The sequence below is a fragment of the Propithecus coquereli genome, unplaced genomic scaffold (genome assembly GCF_000956105.1).
Source record: "Propithecus coquereli isolate 6110/MARCELLA unplaced genomic scaffold, Pcoq_1.0 Scaffold395, whole genome shotgun sequence".
In the NCBI taxonomy this organism is placed as follows: Eukaryota; Metazoa; Chordata; class Mammalia; order Primates; family Indriidae; genus Propithecus; species Propithecus coquereli.
This window is the reverse complement of record NW_012149674.1, coordinates 1613795-1634227: the sequence shown is the minus strand read 5'-3', so window position 1 is coordinate 1634227 and position 20433 is coordinate 1613795. Positions and strand designations below refer to the sequence as shown.

Here is a 20433-nt window from a genome sequence, read left to right as displayed (position 1 = left end):
AGGAAAGTCCTGGTTTATACCTGTTCTGGAATAATTATTCACTCTTCAAAGTGTCATGGTTTGTGTGATTTTATATATATAAATGTGTGTGTGTGTGTGCATGTGTGTGTGTATGTGTGTGTGTATAGAGAGAGAGAGAGAGTGAGACCGTATTTAAAAGGAAGTGTTTAGTGAATACAAGGTAAGTGCTAATTCCTTGGTTATTGTCATTTCCTGCGTGGTGCGTTTACTGTTTACTTTGTATTTTAAATAGTGTATAGTATATACTAACTAATAAATGTGTTTTTGTAAATTTTTGATTTTTTTCCTGTAGATGATCTCAATGCCACCCACCAACACTGTGTTTTGGCTGGTTCACAACCTCGGTTTAGTTCCACCCACCGAGTGGCAGAGGTAAGTGTAAATAGAAATGTGATTCACACCTAATTGGATGAGACAGAGGTGGTCGAACGAGCAATTTATCATGGAGCTTTGGAAGAGTATTTGATAGGAAAATTGCTTCCACGTAACTTGACTTTAGTCTCTGTTTACTCGCTTTTTAAGTAAGTATCCATAGCATGGGATAGGTTTATTTTGCTTCTTGGAGTTATGTTTCTTGGAGAAGGAAAATGCCATTGGCAAGTTAGATAGTTAGAGATTTGTTTAGGAGGATGTATCTGTCAAGGTCAGGGACAGGAGATGGCCAGAAGGAAACGGGTGGTTTCTTGTGCCTGTGCATCTGTTAGCTGTGGCTGCATTCAGATGGTCAAGAATTTACATTTTCCTTAACTTTTTGGTCAGACTTCTAGTCACGTGAATGTAAATTAAGGAGAAAGTTATAGTGGTGCCAAGGAATTTCTGAGCTTTCCAGCTGTGTTCGTAGCACAGACTTTATTGCTAAATTCTGCTACCACTTGTAGTGGCTGATGGTCAGCTGATCAGACAAGCTCAGAATGGAAGATTTAAAAATGAGAAAAACTCATATTAGTCATCCTGAGGTCCCATTGCTCAGTTAAGAAGGGTTCCAGAGAGCGGGGGAATGAATAATCATGAAAAGGATTACAAGTTGACCTCCCACCCAAGCTCGTTATCCATGCTTTGCTTTATAGCTTGACTTTCCATGGAACCACAGGGGACAAGTGTGAGAAAATTGGGGAGAAGTGATAAAAAAAAAAGTAGCAGGGAAGCACAAGCAGAGGGTCTTTTGGTCTCAAGACTATGTGAGTCTATACGGCAAGGTCGTGTCTTTTGGTGATTAAATAGCTTTACTAGTGGACCAGTCACTTTGCTATGTGGCAGAGAGGGAATGAGTAACTATTTAAACCAAGATGCCAGCAAGCCCGTCATGCATTCCTGCCTCCCTTTCTCCCCTTTCTTCTCATGTCCATTCACTCACTCGCTTAAATATCTGAGTTCCTGTTGTGTGTCCAGCTTGGTAGGCCTAGGTCGTAGAGCCATCAACATATCCACTACCTTTGCTGAACTTATGTTTGAGTTGGGAAGACAAATTTTAAATAAACACAGAAATGATTATCTTCAAGGCCAGAAAGAGGTTCTGTTAGGAAGTAGGGAAGGGAGGGAGGAAGGAAGGAAGGAAGGAAGGGAGAGAGGGAGGGAGGTAGGGAAGGAAAGGAAAGGAGGAAAGGAAAGAAGGAAGGGAAGGAAGGAAGGGAAGGAAGAGAAGAAAGGAAGGAAGGAAAAGAGGAAGGAACATTTATGGAGCTTCTAATATGTGCCTTGTACAGAAAGATTTCATTTCCCTGGTTATAAGCATCTTTCTTTCTAGCTATAAACCTCCCAAGAATCTTGTTCTCATACATCTCTTGAGTATGTGGCTACTTAAGTATATCTTTCTTACGTCTTTCCTCATCTAACCTGGAAGAGTAGACAAGCTCATTAGTTCTGTGATCAGAGGGCTGGTAATGATAAATAAAAGATTAACAAAAAGTTTGGGGAAATATATTCTATGGGGATAACAATCATATCAAATTCATAGGGTTCTTACAAGAATTAAATTAGTTAATACATGTAAGTCTTTTAGAACAGTGATGGGTGTACAAAGAATGTTAGACACTAATACTACTCTTAAATTACTATTACTGCTGATACTCCTAATATGACTATCTTTTCATTTTATTCTGATGAAAAACTAATAGGAGATAGGAACAACTACAGCTCTTCGTATGGAAGGTTATTCTTTTTCCATTTATATACTAGAGTATACATAATAAAGCAAGAAACATTAAATCATTAGCAAGTCTTGATTATAAGAATTGCTATTCATTGAACACTGCTGTTCAAGAGAAGGGATTGCAGTTTGTTCATTCATTCATTAAACTTTTGTTCATGTTCAAGCTAGTCTTTTAGGCCCATGTGAGCAGGAATGGTTGATATGTTCAGTGTCTTCAAGATACTTACAGTTTATAAGTAAGTATAGTGCATTATAGAACAGAAAGTATCAAATACCATAAAGCTTCGTGGGTGAGGTGAAGTGTGTATTAGCCTTTTATGACAGGTAAGATATAGGGATTGAACATGTAGGTATTAGGGATTTTAGGAAATTTTAGGACAGCTAATGGGATGAACCAGGACTGAGGTGGGAATCTCGTGATTGGGATGGGATGCCGATGCTTGGGGAGTATTGAGTGGCTGTACTTTGAGCAGGTCCTAGGGTGCCAAAGGGAACGTTGGCAGCTAAGGCTGATTGCTGCATGGGACCAGATTGTGAAAGATCTCGGATATCAGATTAGGTGTTTGAACTTAAGTTGGTTGGCACTTGTGGACTATTGATTATTTTTTATCTTGGTAGTGACATACTGAGATAACTTTAAGAAGATGAAAATGATAGGGGCATCACTTAAATCTATCAGGGTCTGAACTAAGGCAGTGGCAGGAGGAAAAAAGAAGAAAATCCCATGAATAATGTAAGAGACAGTGTAAAACTTGGCAACTGACTGATTAAAATGGAGAGAGGAATGTAATAATGAGTTAATGAATGAATGAACTAACTCTTTATTGGATGTTTTCCATGTGCCAGGCTCTGGGATGACTCTTGACTTTCAAGTCTAGATGATTCAGGGATGACATTAGTAGAAATAGGGGGTCTAAGACATTAGGGGAAGACAGGAATTCGTTCAGTTTTGAACAGGCTGGGTTGGAGCTGCCGAGTGAAACAGTTCAACGGACAAATGGAAATGTGGGAGTGAAACATGTGAGAGAGCAGGAAACTTCTTGCCCGCTACCTCTTGCAGTGAACACACACACATAAAAGCACCCAAAGGGAGCACTTTGGAGTATAGTTTGAAAAGCACCCTCCTGGCCTTGCTGGACCAATTTCGTAGTCATTAGAGTAGCATCGATTTCAAAATATCCTGAGGCTTAGTTTTCTCTGTTTATTCTCTTTTTATTCATAGTTGTGTTTGTGTCTTCTAATTTTTAGGCCACATTTTTAGCACTAATTAACTATAAATAAAGAGATGAATATGTATAGTGATTCTGTCAGGAGAAAACATTACCCCAAATCTATGATTGTATATTTTCATGTGAACGATGTGAATACCTTGCAGGGGTCAGCAAACTGTGGCTCGCAGGCCAGCTGGCTGTTTTTATAAAGTTTTATTGGAACACAGCCACACTCATTTGTTTCTATATTATGTATGGCTGCTTTGGAGCTATGTGGGAGAATTGAGTAGTTACAACATAGACCTTATGGCCTGCAATGGCCTAAAATATTTATTGTTTCGTCTTTTAAGAAACAGTTTGCTGGTCTGTGTTATAGATGATCCTGGGTAAACAGGCCTTAAAAATCACCTTAAAATTAAAAGTAAATTTAAAGAAATTAACTATCTTAAGGTCACTTCTTATTTGTGCCAAAATATTCCTACTAAAGTAAAAAATAGTGATATTCAGTGCTGACAAAGTTACAGTAAAACTGGTACAATTCATATACTTCTGCTAGTTCTTCTAGTTGGTCTACTTTTTAGAAAGCTATATGGGACTATGTATAAAGCACCATAAAAAATCCTATCTTTGATCTCATAACACTGTTTTTAGGAATCAAACCCAGGAAATAATTAAATAGAAGTGTGTATATACAGATGTTTATCAAGCATGATCAGTAGTAGTGAAAGTTGGGCAGAACCTTAGTGCCTTTATAGTATGTGACCATTTAATTAGATTGTTGACTGTGACCTTAATTAACAACCATTTTCAATGGCTGTCTTGAACATTTATGTACAAACAGTGAAAAACAGCATATACATTGATATGCAACTGTGTATGGACAAAGAATCACATGTAGTAAAAAGATAAAAATAGGCTAAGATGGTGGGATTATGTTTTCATCTTATTTAAAATTTTTTATTTCATCTTATTGTTTTCAATAGTAGAAGAATCAAAAAGCTTTTTCCTCCAACACTGAAATTACATTATTGTTTTCTTTAATAGAGGAGGGGAAGAAATTCATGCAACTTTATATCCCTCACTTGTTCTACAAATGTCCTCTCCTTCATACAGTATTAGCATTACTTATCTTATATGTGCCAAACAAAATGATTTGTTGTTTTCTGCCTATTTGCAATATGTAGGACACAAAGTATGCTAAGGCTATGATGTTTTGAAATTCATTTTAGTTAATCGGAGAAGAAATTTATTGAGTTTTTTGGTTGTATATTACTAGATTACATCTGATGCCTCTTGACCTTTCTTTGATTTTAGTTTTTTCTAGTTATGACAGAATGCTGTTAGGATTCAATACAGAATGTCTTTTTAAAATTCAAGCTTTATGTATAATTATTTTTTGAATAGGTAGTTACTGAAATGGCTTAAAATTTTTAAAAAAATATCTAAGGGTATACAGTTAAAGTCTCATTCTTCTCAAGCCAAGCAGCTCCTCCTCCCCAGAAGCAACCAGTGTTATCATAGAATGGGATTAAATATTTGCACATCATATATCTCATAAAGTAATTGTATCTAGAATATTCAAATTCTTACAACTCAATAATTAAAAAGATAAATAATCCAGTTGAAGATGGCAAAGGATCTGAATTAACATGGGCCTAAAGAAGGTATACAAATGGCTAATACATGCATGAAAAATGGTCAACATCATTAGTCACTAGGAAACTGCAAATCAAAACCACGATGAGATACCACTTCACACGCACTAGAATGGCTAGAATCAAGGAGACAGTAACAAGTATTGGTGAGGACGTGCAGAAAGTGGTATCCTCCTGCACTGCTGGAGGGAATATACAGTGGTACAGCCACTTTCGGAAACTGTCTGGCACTTCTTCAGAAGGTTAAATACAAAGTCACTCTAGGACACAATACCCAATGGGTATTGGGTATATGTATGGGTATATATACCCAAGAGTAATGGCAGTTTGTATATGAATGTTCATAATAGCTTGATTCCTAATAGCGAAAAAGTAGAAACAACTGAAAGGTTAACCACTTAATAAATGGATAAACAAAATGTGGCCTATCTATACAATTGAATATTATTTGGCATTAAAAGGGAATGAAGTACTACTGATACATGCTGTAACACGGATGAATCTTGAAACCATGGTAAGTGGAAGAAATTGATTAGGAAAGATCACATATTGAGTGATTTGATTTATATGAAATGTCTAGAACAGGCCTATCTAAGGACATAGAAAGTAGATTAGTGGTTGCCTAGGGCTGAAATGTTGGTGGAAATGGGAGGGGGAGGCTGCTAAATGGCACAGGGTTTCTTTTTGGGGTGATAAAAAATGTTCTAAAATTAATTGTAGTGATGGTTACACAACTGTGATTATACTGAACAACATTGAATAGTATGCTTAAAATGGTTGAATTTTATGATATATGAATTATATCTCAATAAAATTGTTACCCCCCCAAAAAAACCAAAACAAAATCCAAACTAGGCCTGATCAAAGAAAATACTGTATGTCCAGAAAAAAAAAAATTCCACTCTCTCCCCTGCCTTTTTTGGGGGTGGGGGCACAAGTATGGTTACACCATAGTTCATTTAACTGGTTTCCTATTGTTGGGAAATTTAGATTGTTTCCAATCTTTAGCTGTAATAAATGACAATGCAATTAATAACCTCTTGTGTAACTCACTTCATACTTGGGAAAGTAAAGGTCCAAGTAAGAGAACTTTCTAGACAGATGGACATAGTAAAAAGATTTTGTAAAGGTAGCTGTGGGACAAAAGTGAGTGGTAATTCACCCCCATTCTTTGGTTTTTTTTGCAGCAAATTGGAGCTGCCTGCCCTTGTGTTCCCAGCACTCTGGGATCTTCATAGTAAAATACATATCAGTCAAGCTTCTGTTTATTGGCACAGAAACTTTGTTTTTTCCCAGGCTTGCTGGTATTGTATAAGATGGCAGTAAGTGTGCAAAGAATTTTTATACCAGAGGATTAGCCTTCAAGGTTATGTCCAAGGGCTCAGTTTAAATTATAAATATTAAAATAAAAATATTTTAGGGATACATTTCCCTCCTTAGGTCTAAAGCATATTTATAGCTTGCTTTTTATCATTCTAGGAAATCATTTTATTATCAAAACAAACGGATGCACAGTCCATCTGCATCCTCTTGTTTTCCGACACGTGATCATTTAAAAAAAGGTGTTTGTCCATTTGACCTCTGTTTTGCTCCCACCGACTCAGAAAGGGATGAACTAGTTATCAGAGTCCCTGCTGATGCACAGGTGCTAAGTTATATCTTTGAACGTGCCTGGATGGCAGGAGCCACATATTTTCCATTTGAAGGATTTCTTCTGCCAAGGTCTGCACTGCCTAGTGTGTGCTTTTTGCAGAAAAGGGAAATGAGTTCTTTTCTTTTATTTATAACTTCATTTCCCCCACCACCACTCGCCATTACTATTCTATTTACTGTGCTTTTCATACCAAGTCTGCCGTCTGGTTACCTTTCTTTCCCATTGCTGAGGGCACTGGAGATAAAGTCAGTGCCCTTGACTTCCTGGTTAACTAGTTATTTATCCAGTGATTATTTAAGTTTCTTCTACATGTGAGACTCAGTTCTAGATGCTGTAGCGTATGTAAACAATGTATGCAAAAATGGGGCCTTAGCCTCAGAAAGCCTACTGTTTAGTTAGAGATATGAGGCCCATGTAAGGAAAGAAAACCAGCAAACTGAGTGGCCCAAATGAGGCCGAGCTGGCAGTGCAGAGCCCAGTGGGCGGGCCACTGTAGTCATTCTTGAGTTAAGGAGGGTAGGCTGAGCTGTGGGGACAACAGGTGAATGCATGGAGAGGGGCAGATGCAAACCCTCCTAGGAAGAGTGGCATGATAAATGTGGATTGTGCTCCTAATCTTGATTGATGGTTCTGTCTCAACAGTGCTCAACAGGAACCTTGGATTATATCTTACAACGCTGCCAGCTGGCTCTGCAGAATGTCCGGGACGATGTGGACAACGGTGACGTCTCTTTGAAATCCTTTGAGCCTGCAGTTTTGAAACAGGGAGAAGAAATTCACAATGAGGTGAGGCCTCTCAAGAATCGTGAAGGGTCTGAGATTCTACCTTACTTGCATGCTAACGAGTTACTCTGCCACAGTTTCAGACTGGTATAAGACATGAGACTGCTGGGTCAGAGGTGAAGGATGGGTTATTGCTTACAACAATAGCAGTAGCCAGAGTATCACCATTTTTATGTTAGTTCTCGGTCCTAGTCCATTTGGGCCGCTATAACAAAAATACCAAAGATTGGGTAGCTTCTAAACAACAGAAATTCATCCTCACAGTTCTGGAGGCTGGCAATTCCAAGATCCAGTTACCAGCAGATTGGGTGTCTGGTGCGGGCTGTTTCCTGACTCATAGATGGCACCTTCTCACTCCGTCCTTATGTGGTGCAAGGGGCAGACAGGATCCCTCGGGCCTCTTTTATAAGGACACTAAGCTCATTTATGAGGGCAGAGCCTCATGATCTATCACCTCCCAAAGGCCTCACCTCTTAATACCATCACCTTGGGTGTTAGGATTTTAATATATGAATTTAGGAGGGACATAGACTTTCAGACCACAGCGTTTGTGAAGCCTCTATTTCTATAGGGTGATGTAAAGTAGGCCACATAACATGTACAGATTGAGGGGTTGCGTTATAGGAGGGGAAACTTGAGCTACGGGCTCCTGTATCTTTTTAAGTGGATAGTAAGCATGCCTGGCCTTCACTCCAGGTCAAGACACTGTCTTTATCTTGTGAGTCTATACACAAACCTGCCCTTTGTTCTGAAGGAATAAACTCTCTCTATCTACTAAGGCTGTTTGCTATATAAACATCCTTGCAATGAAAGTCTGACACACAGAGCAGTTAGTGCTTGCTCACAAGACATGCAGAAACACAAGGGACTCCTGCAGAATCATTTCCTACCAAGGGCTGATGGGAACTGAAGGTAGGCCCTAGGAGCAAGTGTCAGTGCCTTGCTCTTTATTTATAAAATAAGTTGCGATCTCATAGTCTCTGAGATCAGCAGATTTGGATTCCAAGCATCAGTATTTTACAGACTTTACTGTTCCTATTAACACCCTTGCAATATTTGCTCTATCTTTGGACAACATACATCATTGGCTATTTAATATTTTTCTTTAAGTCAAGTCATTTTTTTACACATATAAATTTCTTTAAAAAGGAAACCTTTTATTGCCACTTTAAGTGGAAATCCAGTATCATGATCCAAAAGAAAAAGTAACCAGAAAAATATATCCAATGAAAACAGGGCAACGATATTACATTCCGGCAGATATTCTTGTCTGGAGGGGGCTCTGAGCCTAAAGTCTCCTTTCCTCATGTTAAGAAGGGAGATTAGTGGTAATGGTTTCACAACTTCATAAATTTTCTAAAGATCATTGAACTCTGCACTTAAAATGTGTGAATTTTATGGTGGGTAAATTATACCTCACAAAAAAAGAAAACCGTTAAAAGGGAAAAAAGAAACTAACAAGTGGTAGAGAACTATTGAAGATCGTCACCAATCTGAGGCTTTCTTTTTGATATAATTAGAATGATTGATGGAGATTTAGAATGCAAAAATGTTCTCCTTCATCCTTCCAATAAATAATTACCGAGGCCGGGTGCGGTGGCTCACGCTTGTAATCTGAGCACTTTGGGAGGCCAAGTGGTGGGGGGATCGCTTGAGGACAGGAGTTCGAGACCAGCCTGGGCAGCATAGCGAGACTTCATCTCCACAAAAAATAAGAAAAGTTAGCTGAACATGATGGCATGCATCTGTAGTCCCGGTGTGAGAGGATCACTTGAGCCCAGGAATTTGAGGCTGCAGTGAGCTCTAATTATGCCACTGCATTCTAGCCTGAGCGACAGAGTAAGACCTCGTCTCTAAATAAATTAGATGTATAGATAGATAAATTTTATATATATATATATATATATATATATAAAACAATTACTGAGCCTGTGCCAGCTTACTCTTCTGGGTACTTTAGGATATATTGGTAAATAAAATAGACATTCTAGTACAGGGTGATGATGATAAATAATAAACATAATATATTGGTAAATTAGATAGTATGTTGGAAGTAGATGAGTGCTACAGAATGAAACAAGCAGAGCAAGGTAATGGAAATTGAGAGAACTAGAGAGCATCGCCATTGAGAAGACGTTTTTTGAGCAGAGATTTGAAGGAGTTGGGAGAGCGAGCCACGTGGCTGTCGGGGGAGAGCATTTCGGGCAGAAGGAACAACAGCTACAAAGGCCATGAGATAGGGGAATGCCTGGAGTTCGTGGACTAGTTCAGGGACAGCATTGTGAGCGGAGGCGGTGAGGCAGCGAGTTGCAGGAGAAGAGGGTCCAGCGATAGTCCTGGGAGACTGGGAGGCCCCTGTACGGACAAGGACTTTCCTTTTCGCTCCGAGGGAAATGGGGAGCCATTGAAGGATTTTGAGCAAAGCAGAAAAAATATCTGCTCCCACAGTGACATACAATATCTTTTCAATGTCTTTAAAAGATATTTAATATCTTCTGAGCTGCTGCACACTTTGTGAAACGTTGTCATAATCTCCAGAACCAAAGACAAAGAAATTCTGCCTTTCAGGGAATAGCATCCCCTTCTAACACTAAGCTGTGAGCCTGACGTTCTTCCCTTCCTTTGTGCCTGATAAGTGTCCCATTTTCTTTCTCATTACTCCCTCCTCGTGACACTGCTGATAGCCAGAATTTCAGGAAAGATGTGCATTTATGGGCCTGATGACCTCCCTGAATTAGACCTGGGAGCAAAATTATGTCCTTCTCCATATTTATAATACAGAATTTCTAGTCTGGGCATTTAGTTATTTCCTTCTCTAAAACCTCTCTCAATTTTAGGGGTCAAGCCAGCAAAATGGCTGCTTATATTTTCCCATCCTTTCAGGTCTTCTTCTGTGACTGTGATGTTTGGCTGTCATCAGTGGGTAGAGGAAATCTATAAAATCACACTGTTTATCTAACAGTAGAATATCATCATCTAAATCCATCTGCTTCAGAAAGTGGCTGCCCGCTTTTGACACTGTATATGTTCGGGAGGTGGGGCAGAGTTGTGCTGTATCGGAAACCTCACACCCTTGAGCTAGCCTGGGGTTGAATGGAGGGAGTGATCTTCAATCTGAACAGCGTGTGTGCCAGTCTTCACCATCCCCCCCCAGTCTTCAATTCTTCAAGGTCATCTCCTTACTTTAAGAATTAATTCCATATGTCAGGGCACATAGAGATTGTTCTTTTGCCATATAAATTGGCCTGGGATTAAGCGCTTGCACGCTCACACTCTACTTTGTTCTATCGTTAGACGCAAGCAACACATGTCCACGATAGCTCGCAACTTTTTGTTGTTTGCTTTCCGCTCTCTTCAAAGCCGTGTGTCTTTGCTGGACTAATTATAGGATGAAGCCCTGGGTTTTACATGCTGCAAATTCTCAGGCTGTGCGGGTTTTAAGTGGTTTGTTTTCCCGGCCTAGAATGGTTTCTAACTAAGCAATTTGGGAACTTTCGGCATAGGAACTGAGTTCCTTTTGGAGGTACATTTTCCAATTCCGATGCTTAGGAAAGATTTTGATTCAATTAGAAGCAGAGTCTTCCTCTATGTTATTAAATGATTTATTTTTATTCTTAAAAATATTAAAATGTGGAATTCAGTCTCTTCACTTAACTAAATTTCCCCTGGAAGAATGCACTGTTCGATAGCATTGTTTGGTTCTCATTTTCTTCTAATCAGACCTTCATCTTCCTTACAACTGCGGCGATGGGCCTTCACAGGTTATCTCTTTGTAGACAGAGCATCTCTCCCTGCTCTAATTTCTTTCTTGGCAAAATAACTTACTGCAGTTATTACAGTGAGACATTAACCCCACGGTTCATGTTCACACATCTCACGAGGGAACTCATTGGCTGACCTGGGACCAAATCAAGAGCTTAAACAAACTCGGCAGAAGAAAAGTAGGTGACATTTGCTTACCTGTAGGGGTGATAGGAATACAACTATATGGTGATATAGTGGCTCAGAAAATAATTTTGAAATCTTATTAGCTTTATTCTCCAATGCCTAGGTGCAGATAGGTGGGGGGATTCTGTTTCTTCCTCCCCCTTATACTTTTTCTAGGTATTTTGGGGAGAAAAGATTCTCTTGATTGATCCCTTTTTTGACAGTTCCATGGGGAAGGCAGGTATGGGTAAGAGGGTTACAGAGATGGTTTTCTGGGTCATAGCTATGAACCTAAAGCTATTGTGAACATGTTCTCATTTTTCTCTGAAGATTCAGAAAGTCGTTCAAGATCCTGCAGGGCCTCTAAGCTGTCAGTGTGCCTTCTGATGCCTGTGGGCATTAATTAATTTCCTTTATATTGTAATTGTTCAAAAGGTTGGATAATAGTGAATTTTTATTAAATGCCTGGTTGAAATCAGGAAGTTTCCTTCGTAAGCATATTGAAGACTCAGAGAACCTTGAGAGAGCTCCTGTGGGTTGTCTCCCTGCTGTTCCCGTCACGGGGATCTGTATCGCCCGTGGAATGTTCTTTGGCATCACATCAACATTTGTCCTCCTGACGGCTTGTTTCTTTATTTCTGCTCTGGTAGCTGTGAGCCTCCTTGGAGGGCCTATAGCTCTGGAGAAGAGAGGAAGACCCTACTGCTGTATGGTTAGAACTTTACCAATCACTCGGTATGGTTAGGCTTTGATTTTTTTTTTTTTTTAATTCTTAATGTAATAAGGCTTCCATTGTATTCTAAGTCCTGATCCTTGGGTCCCTTTGGTTTTTGTGCAATATCATGCTGCAGCTTTCCTTTCTAATCCCCAGAGTTTAGGGGGAAACAATTTTTTTCTTTTCTTTTTTTTTTTTTTTTACCTCAAACTGAGTGAAGCAGCTGGAAATATTTTTTGCTTCCTTAATTAATTTTAAGAAAAGAGCCAACTACTTTTCTTGGCATTGGGGGAAGTGATGACGTTGGTGTTTGATTACAGTCCTATAATATTTTTATCTACAGCATTGACATGAAAAAGTCAGGCCATGGAATTGAATGAAATGCATGCCCATGGGTTTGGTGTCCACCAAGATTGCATCTCGTGGGCAGTACTTCAACTCGTGAATAACACTCTGTTGGGAGTAGGTCCTCAGTGTTGAACTTCTCTGACTACCATTAGTGGAGAGGGGTGGGCATGAGTTGACATGGGCATTACAACTTCTGGTCAGAAAATTTTATGTGGTTGTGAGATGCTTGAAGACAGTAAGTCTGAAGCCTTGTGGTCTCGTTTGGTTTGTATTCTTAGCATCAAGCAAGTGCCTGACACATAGTAGGCAGTTTATTATTAACTCATGTAATCCTCATCACAAACCTATGTGGATATTATATACTAATAATTATCCCTAATTTACAGATGACAGATGGATGACATAGCCATTCTGTATTAGAACCCACTTTATTTTTTTGAGATAGGGTCACATTCTGTTACCCAGGCTAGAGTGCAGTGGTGTCATGATAGCTCACTGCAACCTCAAATTCCTAGGCTCAAGTGATCCTCCTGCCTCAACCTTCTGAGTAACTGGGACTACAGGTGCACCCTACCACACCCAGCTAATTTTTCTATTTTTTGTAGAGACAGGTCTCGTTCTTGCTCAGGCTGGTCTTGAACTCCTGACCTCAAGCCCTCTTCCTGCCTCAGCCTCTCAAAGTGCTAGGATTACAGGTGTGAGCTACCAGGCCTGGGCAATGGTTGACTCACAGTTCCACGTCATCCGGCCAGAACCCACTTTTGAACTGACTCCAGAGCCCTTATTCTTAACCATAACCAACTATCTGCCTCAAATGATAGTTAGGCAGATGAAGGCATTATTTATTAAAAGGGACATGGCTCTTTCTTTGCTCTCTTGTCCAATAGCAGAGTCCCCTGATATGTCCTTTTCCTTGCTTCTGGGTTTTAATTTCCTAAAATCCAGATTCTCTTGTATCCTGATAAGTTGGATGAATTAATTACATGTGGTAATTTATTTTATTTCCTGAGATACTAGGTTGCCAAGGCTTATGCATTTTGTCCTCTTCAACAATGGATGTAACCAGTCCAAAGTTTGTAAAACCTTTTAAAACCTTTCAACTCTACTATCGCTAAAATAGGGCTTGATGATTTGTTGACAGGTTGTTCCTATAGCGTGAACAAATTTCATGTGCGATCCATGAAAAAGAACTCATTTTTTTCCTTGTAATAAATATGTTGTTAAACCTGTATCTTTACAGAAGTTGAACTGTACTTGTATTCATTCTCCTTTCAAAGTACTCAAGTTTGTGTCTGTTAACCACTGTCTTTTAATACCACAGATAAGGTGTAGCAACTGTTGTTTTAATATGGTCTACATTCCTTTTTGGTTTTGTTTTGTTTTGTTTAAACAGGTTTAACTGAAATCAGTTCTACATATCAAACAAACATTTAGTTAATGTAAACTAAAACCTTTTCATATGACTTGGTGTTCTCAGGTTACTTATTTGAACCATTGTCTCCATTGTTAAATCTTCACAAGTTGCTTTTGTTTGCCTCTTGAAAGTTTAATATGGATAAACAAACAAAATAATTCTTTGTGGTAACAGGTGAAGATTATAAAAGCTCTCTGTATCTGTATATGGAACATGATCACCTTAGCAAAGCCAGGCAACCTGACATGAAGCTATGATTGTTCTACATTTCTTTAGAGGGCAGTGGTAATAAGAGTTTTTAGAATCAATGGAATTACACTGTGATGTTAAAATTTGATTTTCTAGTGGAAGATGAGTGATAGAAGACTTGGAAAATAGATAGAAAACAATTTCTTATACTTCCAAAGGTTAACTCAGCCTCTCATCTATCTATGTTGGAATTATTTCAGTTGCAAGGGATAGAAGGCTCAACCTGAATTGGCTTGAATAAAAAGGGCTTTGGGAATAGCTTGATCAAGGGTCAGTTGATGTCACCAGTACCTGGTTTTTATCTTTTTATCTTACAGCTACCTCCTGCTGTATTGGCTCTATTCTTCCCATTTGTTGGCAAAATGGCTACAGAGTCTTCTTCCTGTATCTTCTGACAGTCTTGAGACTTATTTTGATTGAACATATATCTGTTCTCCTCAAACTCAATTCTGTGACTAGAGAAATGTAGCAGGCTGATTGGCCTAGACCTGGGCTGCACATTCCACTCCTGGTATTGGAGCTGGAGCTCTGTCCAGAGCACATGGACTGAGACTGGGGAAGGGATGGGTTAGCAAACGATTTGCAGGGTTTTGCTAGAATAGAAGGAAGAATGCTAAGGCAGCAAACAATAGAAGTTTACTATAATAGAGTCATAGGAAGGAAAAAAAATTATAGGTTGAGAATTCCTTATCCCAAAATCTGAAATTCGATATGCTCCAAAGTTCAAAACTTTTTGAGTGAAAACGTTCATTGGAGCATTTTAGATTTCAGATTTTCAGATTTGGGATGCTCAATCAATAAGTATATAATACAGATATTCCAAAATCCGAGACACTTTTGGTCCCAAGCATTTTGCATAAGGGACACTCAGCTTGTACTAGTATTTTTGCTAACCTTTTTTTTTTTTTTTTTTTTGTCTATTGTCATTTGCCTTGACTGAGTTGACAAGTGACAATCTAAATGGTTTTGTAGGTTTAATATATACCTCCATAATTAATTTTATATTGTTTGGTTATATGGGCTAAGATTATCACCAGCTCCTCCTTGTCCTGGATAAATTCTTTTTTATTTTATAACTAGAAACTTGAAATTGATATCTCTTAATATGTGTTTTTCTTTTAATACCAGTCTTTAATAAAGACATTTAATGAAACATATTCTGTTTGATTATTATTTTTTTTAAAGAGTATTCATTTCCCCAGCTAATGGTGCTTACTCCTTCCTCCAGAAGAAATGGATCACAAATGTGAGGTCTCACTGATGGACCCTTCTATCCTCTCTCACTCCGCAGTTTTGGTGACTATGTTAAGTTTAGAAAACAGTGTGAGGATTCCTGCCCTGTTTCTCCCCGTTTATATTTTTCTCCACATCCTAGGCACCTTGAATGCCTATATAAATTTGAAAGTCAGCTTGTCAGTTTCCACAAGAAAGGGGTAGATGTGGTAGATGGAATTCACAGATAAAGTTGGGGAGAATGGTGGGTGAAGTATAACTTGGCATCTTGGACAAAGCATTCACTGTGGCATGATACGTGGGGAGGAGATGAGGTTGGTTCTGAGACAGCCTTCCCTCATGCCTCTCCTCTAGACCTTTCCACCATGACTCTGGCCTGAGAGGAGGGGAGGGGAAGGGGAACGGTGGGTCGATTTTGTTTGATTATATCTTTCCCATCGTATAATACAGGCTGCTGTATAATATAGGATCTCAATATTTATTGTTGATTGACTTACAGTTTCCTAACATTTGACTGATAAGTATCATTGAGAACCCTTCTCCAGCCTGAACTGGGTTGTCTTTCTGAGAGGGCCTCAGCTTTCAGATTATTACTCTTTTCTTGAATTTGCAGAAAGGCCCTGGAGATGCCAAATTAATATAGGGAGCTGGTTAGGCTGAGCTTTTCTCACCTTTCTCATCCTACGGCTGTTAAGTTACAGGAAGAGAATTGGGTAATGAAGTTATTGTCTTTGCTTATCCATTGCAAGGGTGTTATAATCACCACCTTCTCTTTATGGTTCACAGGTCGAGTTTGAGTGGCTGAGACAGTTTTGGTTTCAAGGCAATCGATACAAAAAGTGCACTGATTGGTGGTGTCAACCCATGACTCAGCTGGAGGAACGATGGAAGAAGATGGAAGGCGTGGTAAGTACATGAAGTCTGGGCCCGTATTTTATGGGATGCTGTGCTGTATACTAATCCTCCATGGCCTAATTTGCATAGGCAAATATATATTTAATTATTCCAAGTTATTGGGTTAGGTTATTCTTGGTAAGGTAATGGCAATAGCCAGGATTTTGCCAGTACAACCTCAGTTTAATAAACATTTATTGAGTATTCTCTACATATAGAGCAGTGTGCTAGACACATGCTGGAAGTGGCCATGAAAGGAAAACAATTCAGCAATAATATCTAAAATTCATTTGCATTTTTGTGTGCGCCAGGCGCTATTCTAAATGTTTTCCCAGTATTAACTTTTTAAATTCTTACAACAATGCTAGAGGTGTTGAAACTGTTATGGGCCTGAATTTATGGCTGTGAAAACTGAGGGGCAGAGAAATTAAGTGCCTCCCCCGAGGTCACCAGGTAAGTAGAAGAGCAAGATCGAAATGCAGGCTGTCTAGCTCCAGAGCAACCACCGTGATCAAACAGTTTCACAAGGAGAGGGACACGAATATCACCAGGTATTATGGTAGCTAAAATGAAATCCCGTAATTAGAGGTTTTTTAAAGAAAAGCACAGTCCAGAGGAGGGAGTATTAAATTTATACCACTGGAGCCAGGACTGTGGTGAAATGGCAGATGTGGCGTTGGGGGACCTTGGATGGGGAGGAGTGTGATGGGAAGAGGCATTTGGGGAGGAACATTGGGCTCCAGGAACTGTAAAAACAAGGTCAGAGGAAGGGAGGTATGAATAGAGCAGGAATGCAGAGGATGTGGTAGGAAATGTAGCTGGAAGGCAAGCTGAAGCCACATGGGAGGGCTCGAATTGAGTCGATTTAAATAATAGTAACAATAACAAACACTTACATGATGCTTATTAAGTATCAGACACTATTCTAAGTGTTTCTGTATAACTTCTTTAACTTTTATGACAACCCCATAAAGTAGGTATAATTTTTTCCCTCATTTTACAGATAAGGAGATGGAAGCACAAAGGGTTTATGTAACTTCCTCAGTGTCACACAGCTAATAGGTTGGGGAGCTGGGATTTGAACTCAAGAAGGTGGGCTCTAGGGTCCTTGCCTTTCCCTACCTCACTGTCCTGCCTCCAAAGAGTTGAATCTGGAATGTAGTGGAAGAGTGACAAAAGCCTGCTAAACTCTAGAGACAGTATCCCTGCACAGAATTTGAAATGTGCTGGAAACAATGAACTAATCTGCAAAAATGGATAGTTATTGCTAATCCCTATTTTATTTTATTTTTTAAGCCACTTTTTTGAGGTGTGATTGACATACAAAATGCTATACATAATTAATGCATACCACTTGAGTTTGGAGGTAAGTGTACACTGAGGAAACCCTCACCTCAATCTGTGCCATAAATCTATCCATAATCTCTAAAAGTTTCCTTCTGCCTTCTTCTTCTTAGTATTATTATTATTGTTATTGCGATAAGAATACTTAACAGAGTATCAACCCTAATCTCTATTTTATAATAATGAATATATCAAGTCACAACCCCGAAGTCCCCAGTTTAAAAGTCTGGGTCAGAATCCAAAAGTCTTTGCTTTCCAGACATCTCGTCAAATCTTTAAACCATGCCTTTTTGTGGGTATATGTCTAAGGAAGGAATGTCATAATCTTTCTATTAGTATATTAACAGTATTACAAAAATTGATTTCTCTGAAGACCTGCGTCAATGCAAAAGTGAGCATTGGAAAACTGAATTGGAAGTAATGAAAAGTCTGTGCATAAATCTCCTTAGTTTTATGCCTAAACTAAACCTGTATTGAGTATTCTCCATTTTTATGGGATGTATATAGATAAAGGCAGCTTCGGTTTCAGGGAAACTTATTTCCTGCTACTGTATCATTCTGATTTTGTCCATTTACATATGAGTTAGAATCTCTTTACTTGATGAGCCTTGACTGTAAGACATCAGCTTGACTTTGAAATTGTAATTTGACAACTCTGCGAATTAGAGTTGGAGAACAAGTAAGAAAGGGACTCTGATTTTGTAAAAAAATATTTTATTAATTGCTTTCATTCAAGAATTTTTTTTAAGTAAAATCTTTGATACTGTGAGCTTACCAGTGATATTCATTATGAATTCATTTAAAAGATTTAGTTATACATATATTTTTTTAATTGGTGGAGTTGGCACATTAGTTAGGGGGAATATCTTCTATTTATTGTATAGCTCTCGTATAAAAAAATGCTAAAAAGAAGAACAACGCTGTGAATTTTCCAGAGCTGGTTTCCTTGCAGTTGTTGTGCCATTCCTAAGTGTTCTGAGGGAAATCAGTGGCCTCAGTGTCTGTCCTCGGCAGGCCTCAGTGTGATCATCATCAGCAGAGTGAAGGTTTGGGCCAAGATAAAAGGGATGGTCCTTCTAAATTAAATTGAAGCATCGCTTCAAGCCTTTTAAAATGACTTTTAACAAATTCATTAAAATTTGTTTTTGCTATTGGAAGAGACAGAAGAAAATAATCATTGGCAGGGTCTACACTTCTGTGGCTCTGGTAGTGCAGTGCCAGCTGGTATTTGTGTGCTCAGGGTGGAGTTGGCACTGGCCAGTTAGATTCCTAGTTTGTACCAGCCCACTTCATATTTTTTTTAAGCTGCAAGCAGTAGGGGGCAATGTTGAGCTACTGGTTTGAGGGCCCAGGATGCTAGCCTTTCAGGAAAATGCATACAAATGTACCATTAACTGTCAAGAATTATCCCTGTTGCTTCAAGTTAGCTGTAATCTCCAAGATTCCATAACACAGGAAATCAGTTGTGGGTTAACAAATTCAACAGCAATTTAACATAAAAAGTGCCCTGTTTGGTGCACATTTGGATTCTATAGAATTAGACTAATCTAAATGGCATTTCTGAATGCATTCACTGTGCTGCCAGGGAATATATTACTCAAAACTATTATCATTTTAGACAAATGATTCTTCTTTATCTTTATGCTTTTTTTTTTTGAATTATAAAATCATGTGTGTGTGTTGTGGAAAGATTTCTTTAATCCATGCTTTTTGTCTGTTCTGCAACCTAACATCGATCTCTTTTGCTGAGAAAATAAAATACAAAACCTCAGGCAATACGTGCATTACTTTTCCCCTTTTGCTTATGAGTAAAGCAACCTTTGACGGCCCTTGTATGAGAGAAGAGACTTAGGCTGTGATTTCTCTCTGTCTTTGTGTTCGTTTTTTCACTTTGTGGTTGGAAGGTGTAGTCTCAGGAAGGATATAGAAGAATGGAAAATGAGCTTTGAAATCACTTTTCCTCCATTAATGGTAATTGCTTCGCGTGTCACAACCAGTCACATATTTCAGAAAGTTTAGTCAGCTGTCGCTAAAATTCCCCCATCCTCTACTTTCAGCAAGCACCGTTTTTATCACACTGTTTATTCTTGCCATGTCTCTCCCGGAGGATAGTTTTACCCTGTGCATGCTCTTGTGATGTAAATGTTAAACCTTATATTTGAATGACATTCTGATAAAATATCACATTTTCCCTGAATATTACCTCATGAATTTATGAGCCATTAAGCCCAAAGCAACATAACCCTTTCTTATAATCCAGGAATTTAGGCTAGCCTTTCTCCTCCTCTTTGCTCGCTATTCAAGAAGGTATTATAACACTATAACACTATTCAAATATTTGTATTTTCTTTTCTTTCTTTCTTTTTTTTTTTTTTAACCAACCTGCTACCCTCCACACCCCCCCCCATCCAAGATTATTGTATTATGAGGAGACTCTTCAGGATAAGAGAGAGTTACCATTTGAAAGAAGCTGTACAAGCTTTGCTTTCTGGGTAAAGAGAAATATGAAAAGCTGAAATCTCCTGTGAGGGGAGGAAGTCTTGCTGTAGCCAGAGATTCAATGGATAGGCCATTTGTCTCTCAGGGTCTGGTATCGCTCTTTGCAAAACTGACATTTATTTTACCTATAAAAATGTTTTAACACTATCAAATTCACAGTGATACAGAAAAGAATGCTAGGTGTGAAATCCTCTAAATTGATGACATTTATTCATTTCCTTTTGACCTTAAAAAAAAAATGAAGGTCAATTTGGTATAATCCAATGGAAATATTCTAGAACAGTTTCCAAAGTAAACATTTTTGAAGGTACTGATGATTTATATACTGGAGAGAAAT

General features: G+C 38.7%; 1 protein-coding gene across 2 annotated transcripts in view; it reads left to right on the top strand.

Moving 5' to 3' along the window:
• The window catches only part of FTO (fat mass and obesity associated), a 406389-nt gene that overhangs the window by 179735 nt on the left and 206221 nt on the right, over positions 1-20433 (top strand). For both annotated transcript variants that reach the window (XM_012652666.1, XM_012652665.1), the window contains exons 5-7: positions 314-393; positions 7333-7476; positions 16146-16265. In XM_012652666.1, coding sequence (XP_012508120.1) covers positions 314-393; positions 7333-7476; positions 16146-16265 — 344 coding nt within the window. The remainder of the gene's footprint in view (positions 1-313; positions 394-7332; positions 7477-16145; positions 16266-20433) is intronic.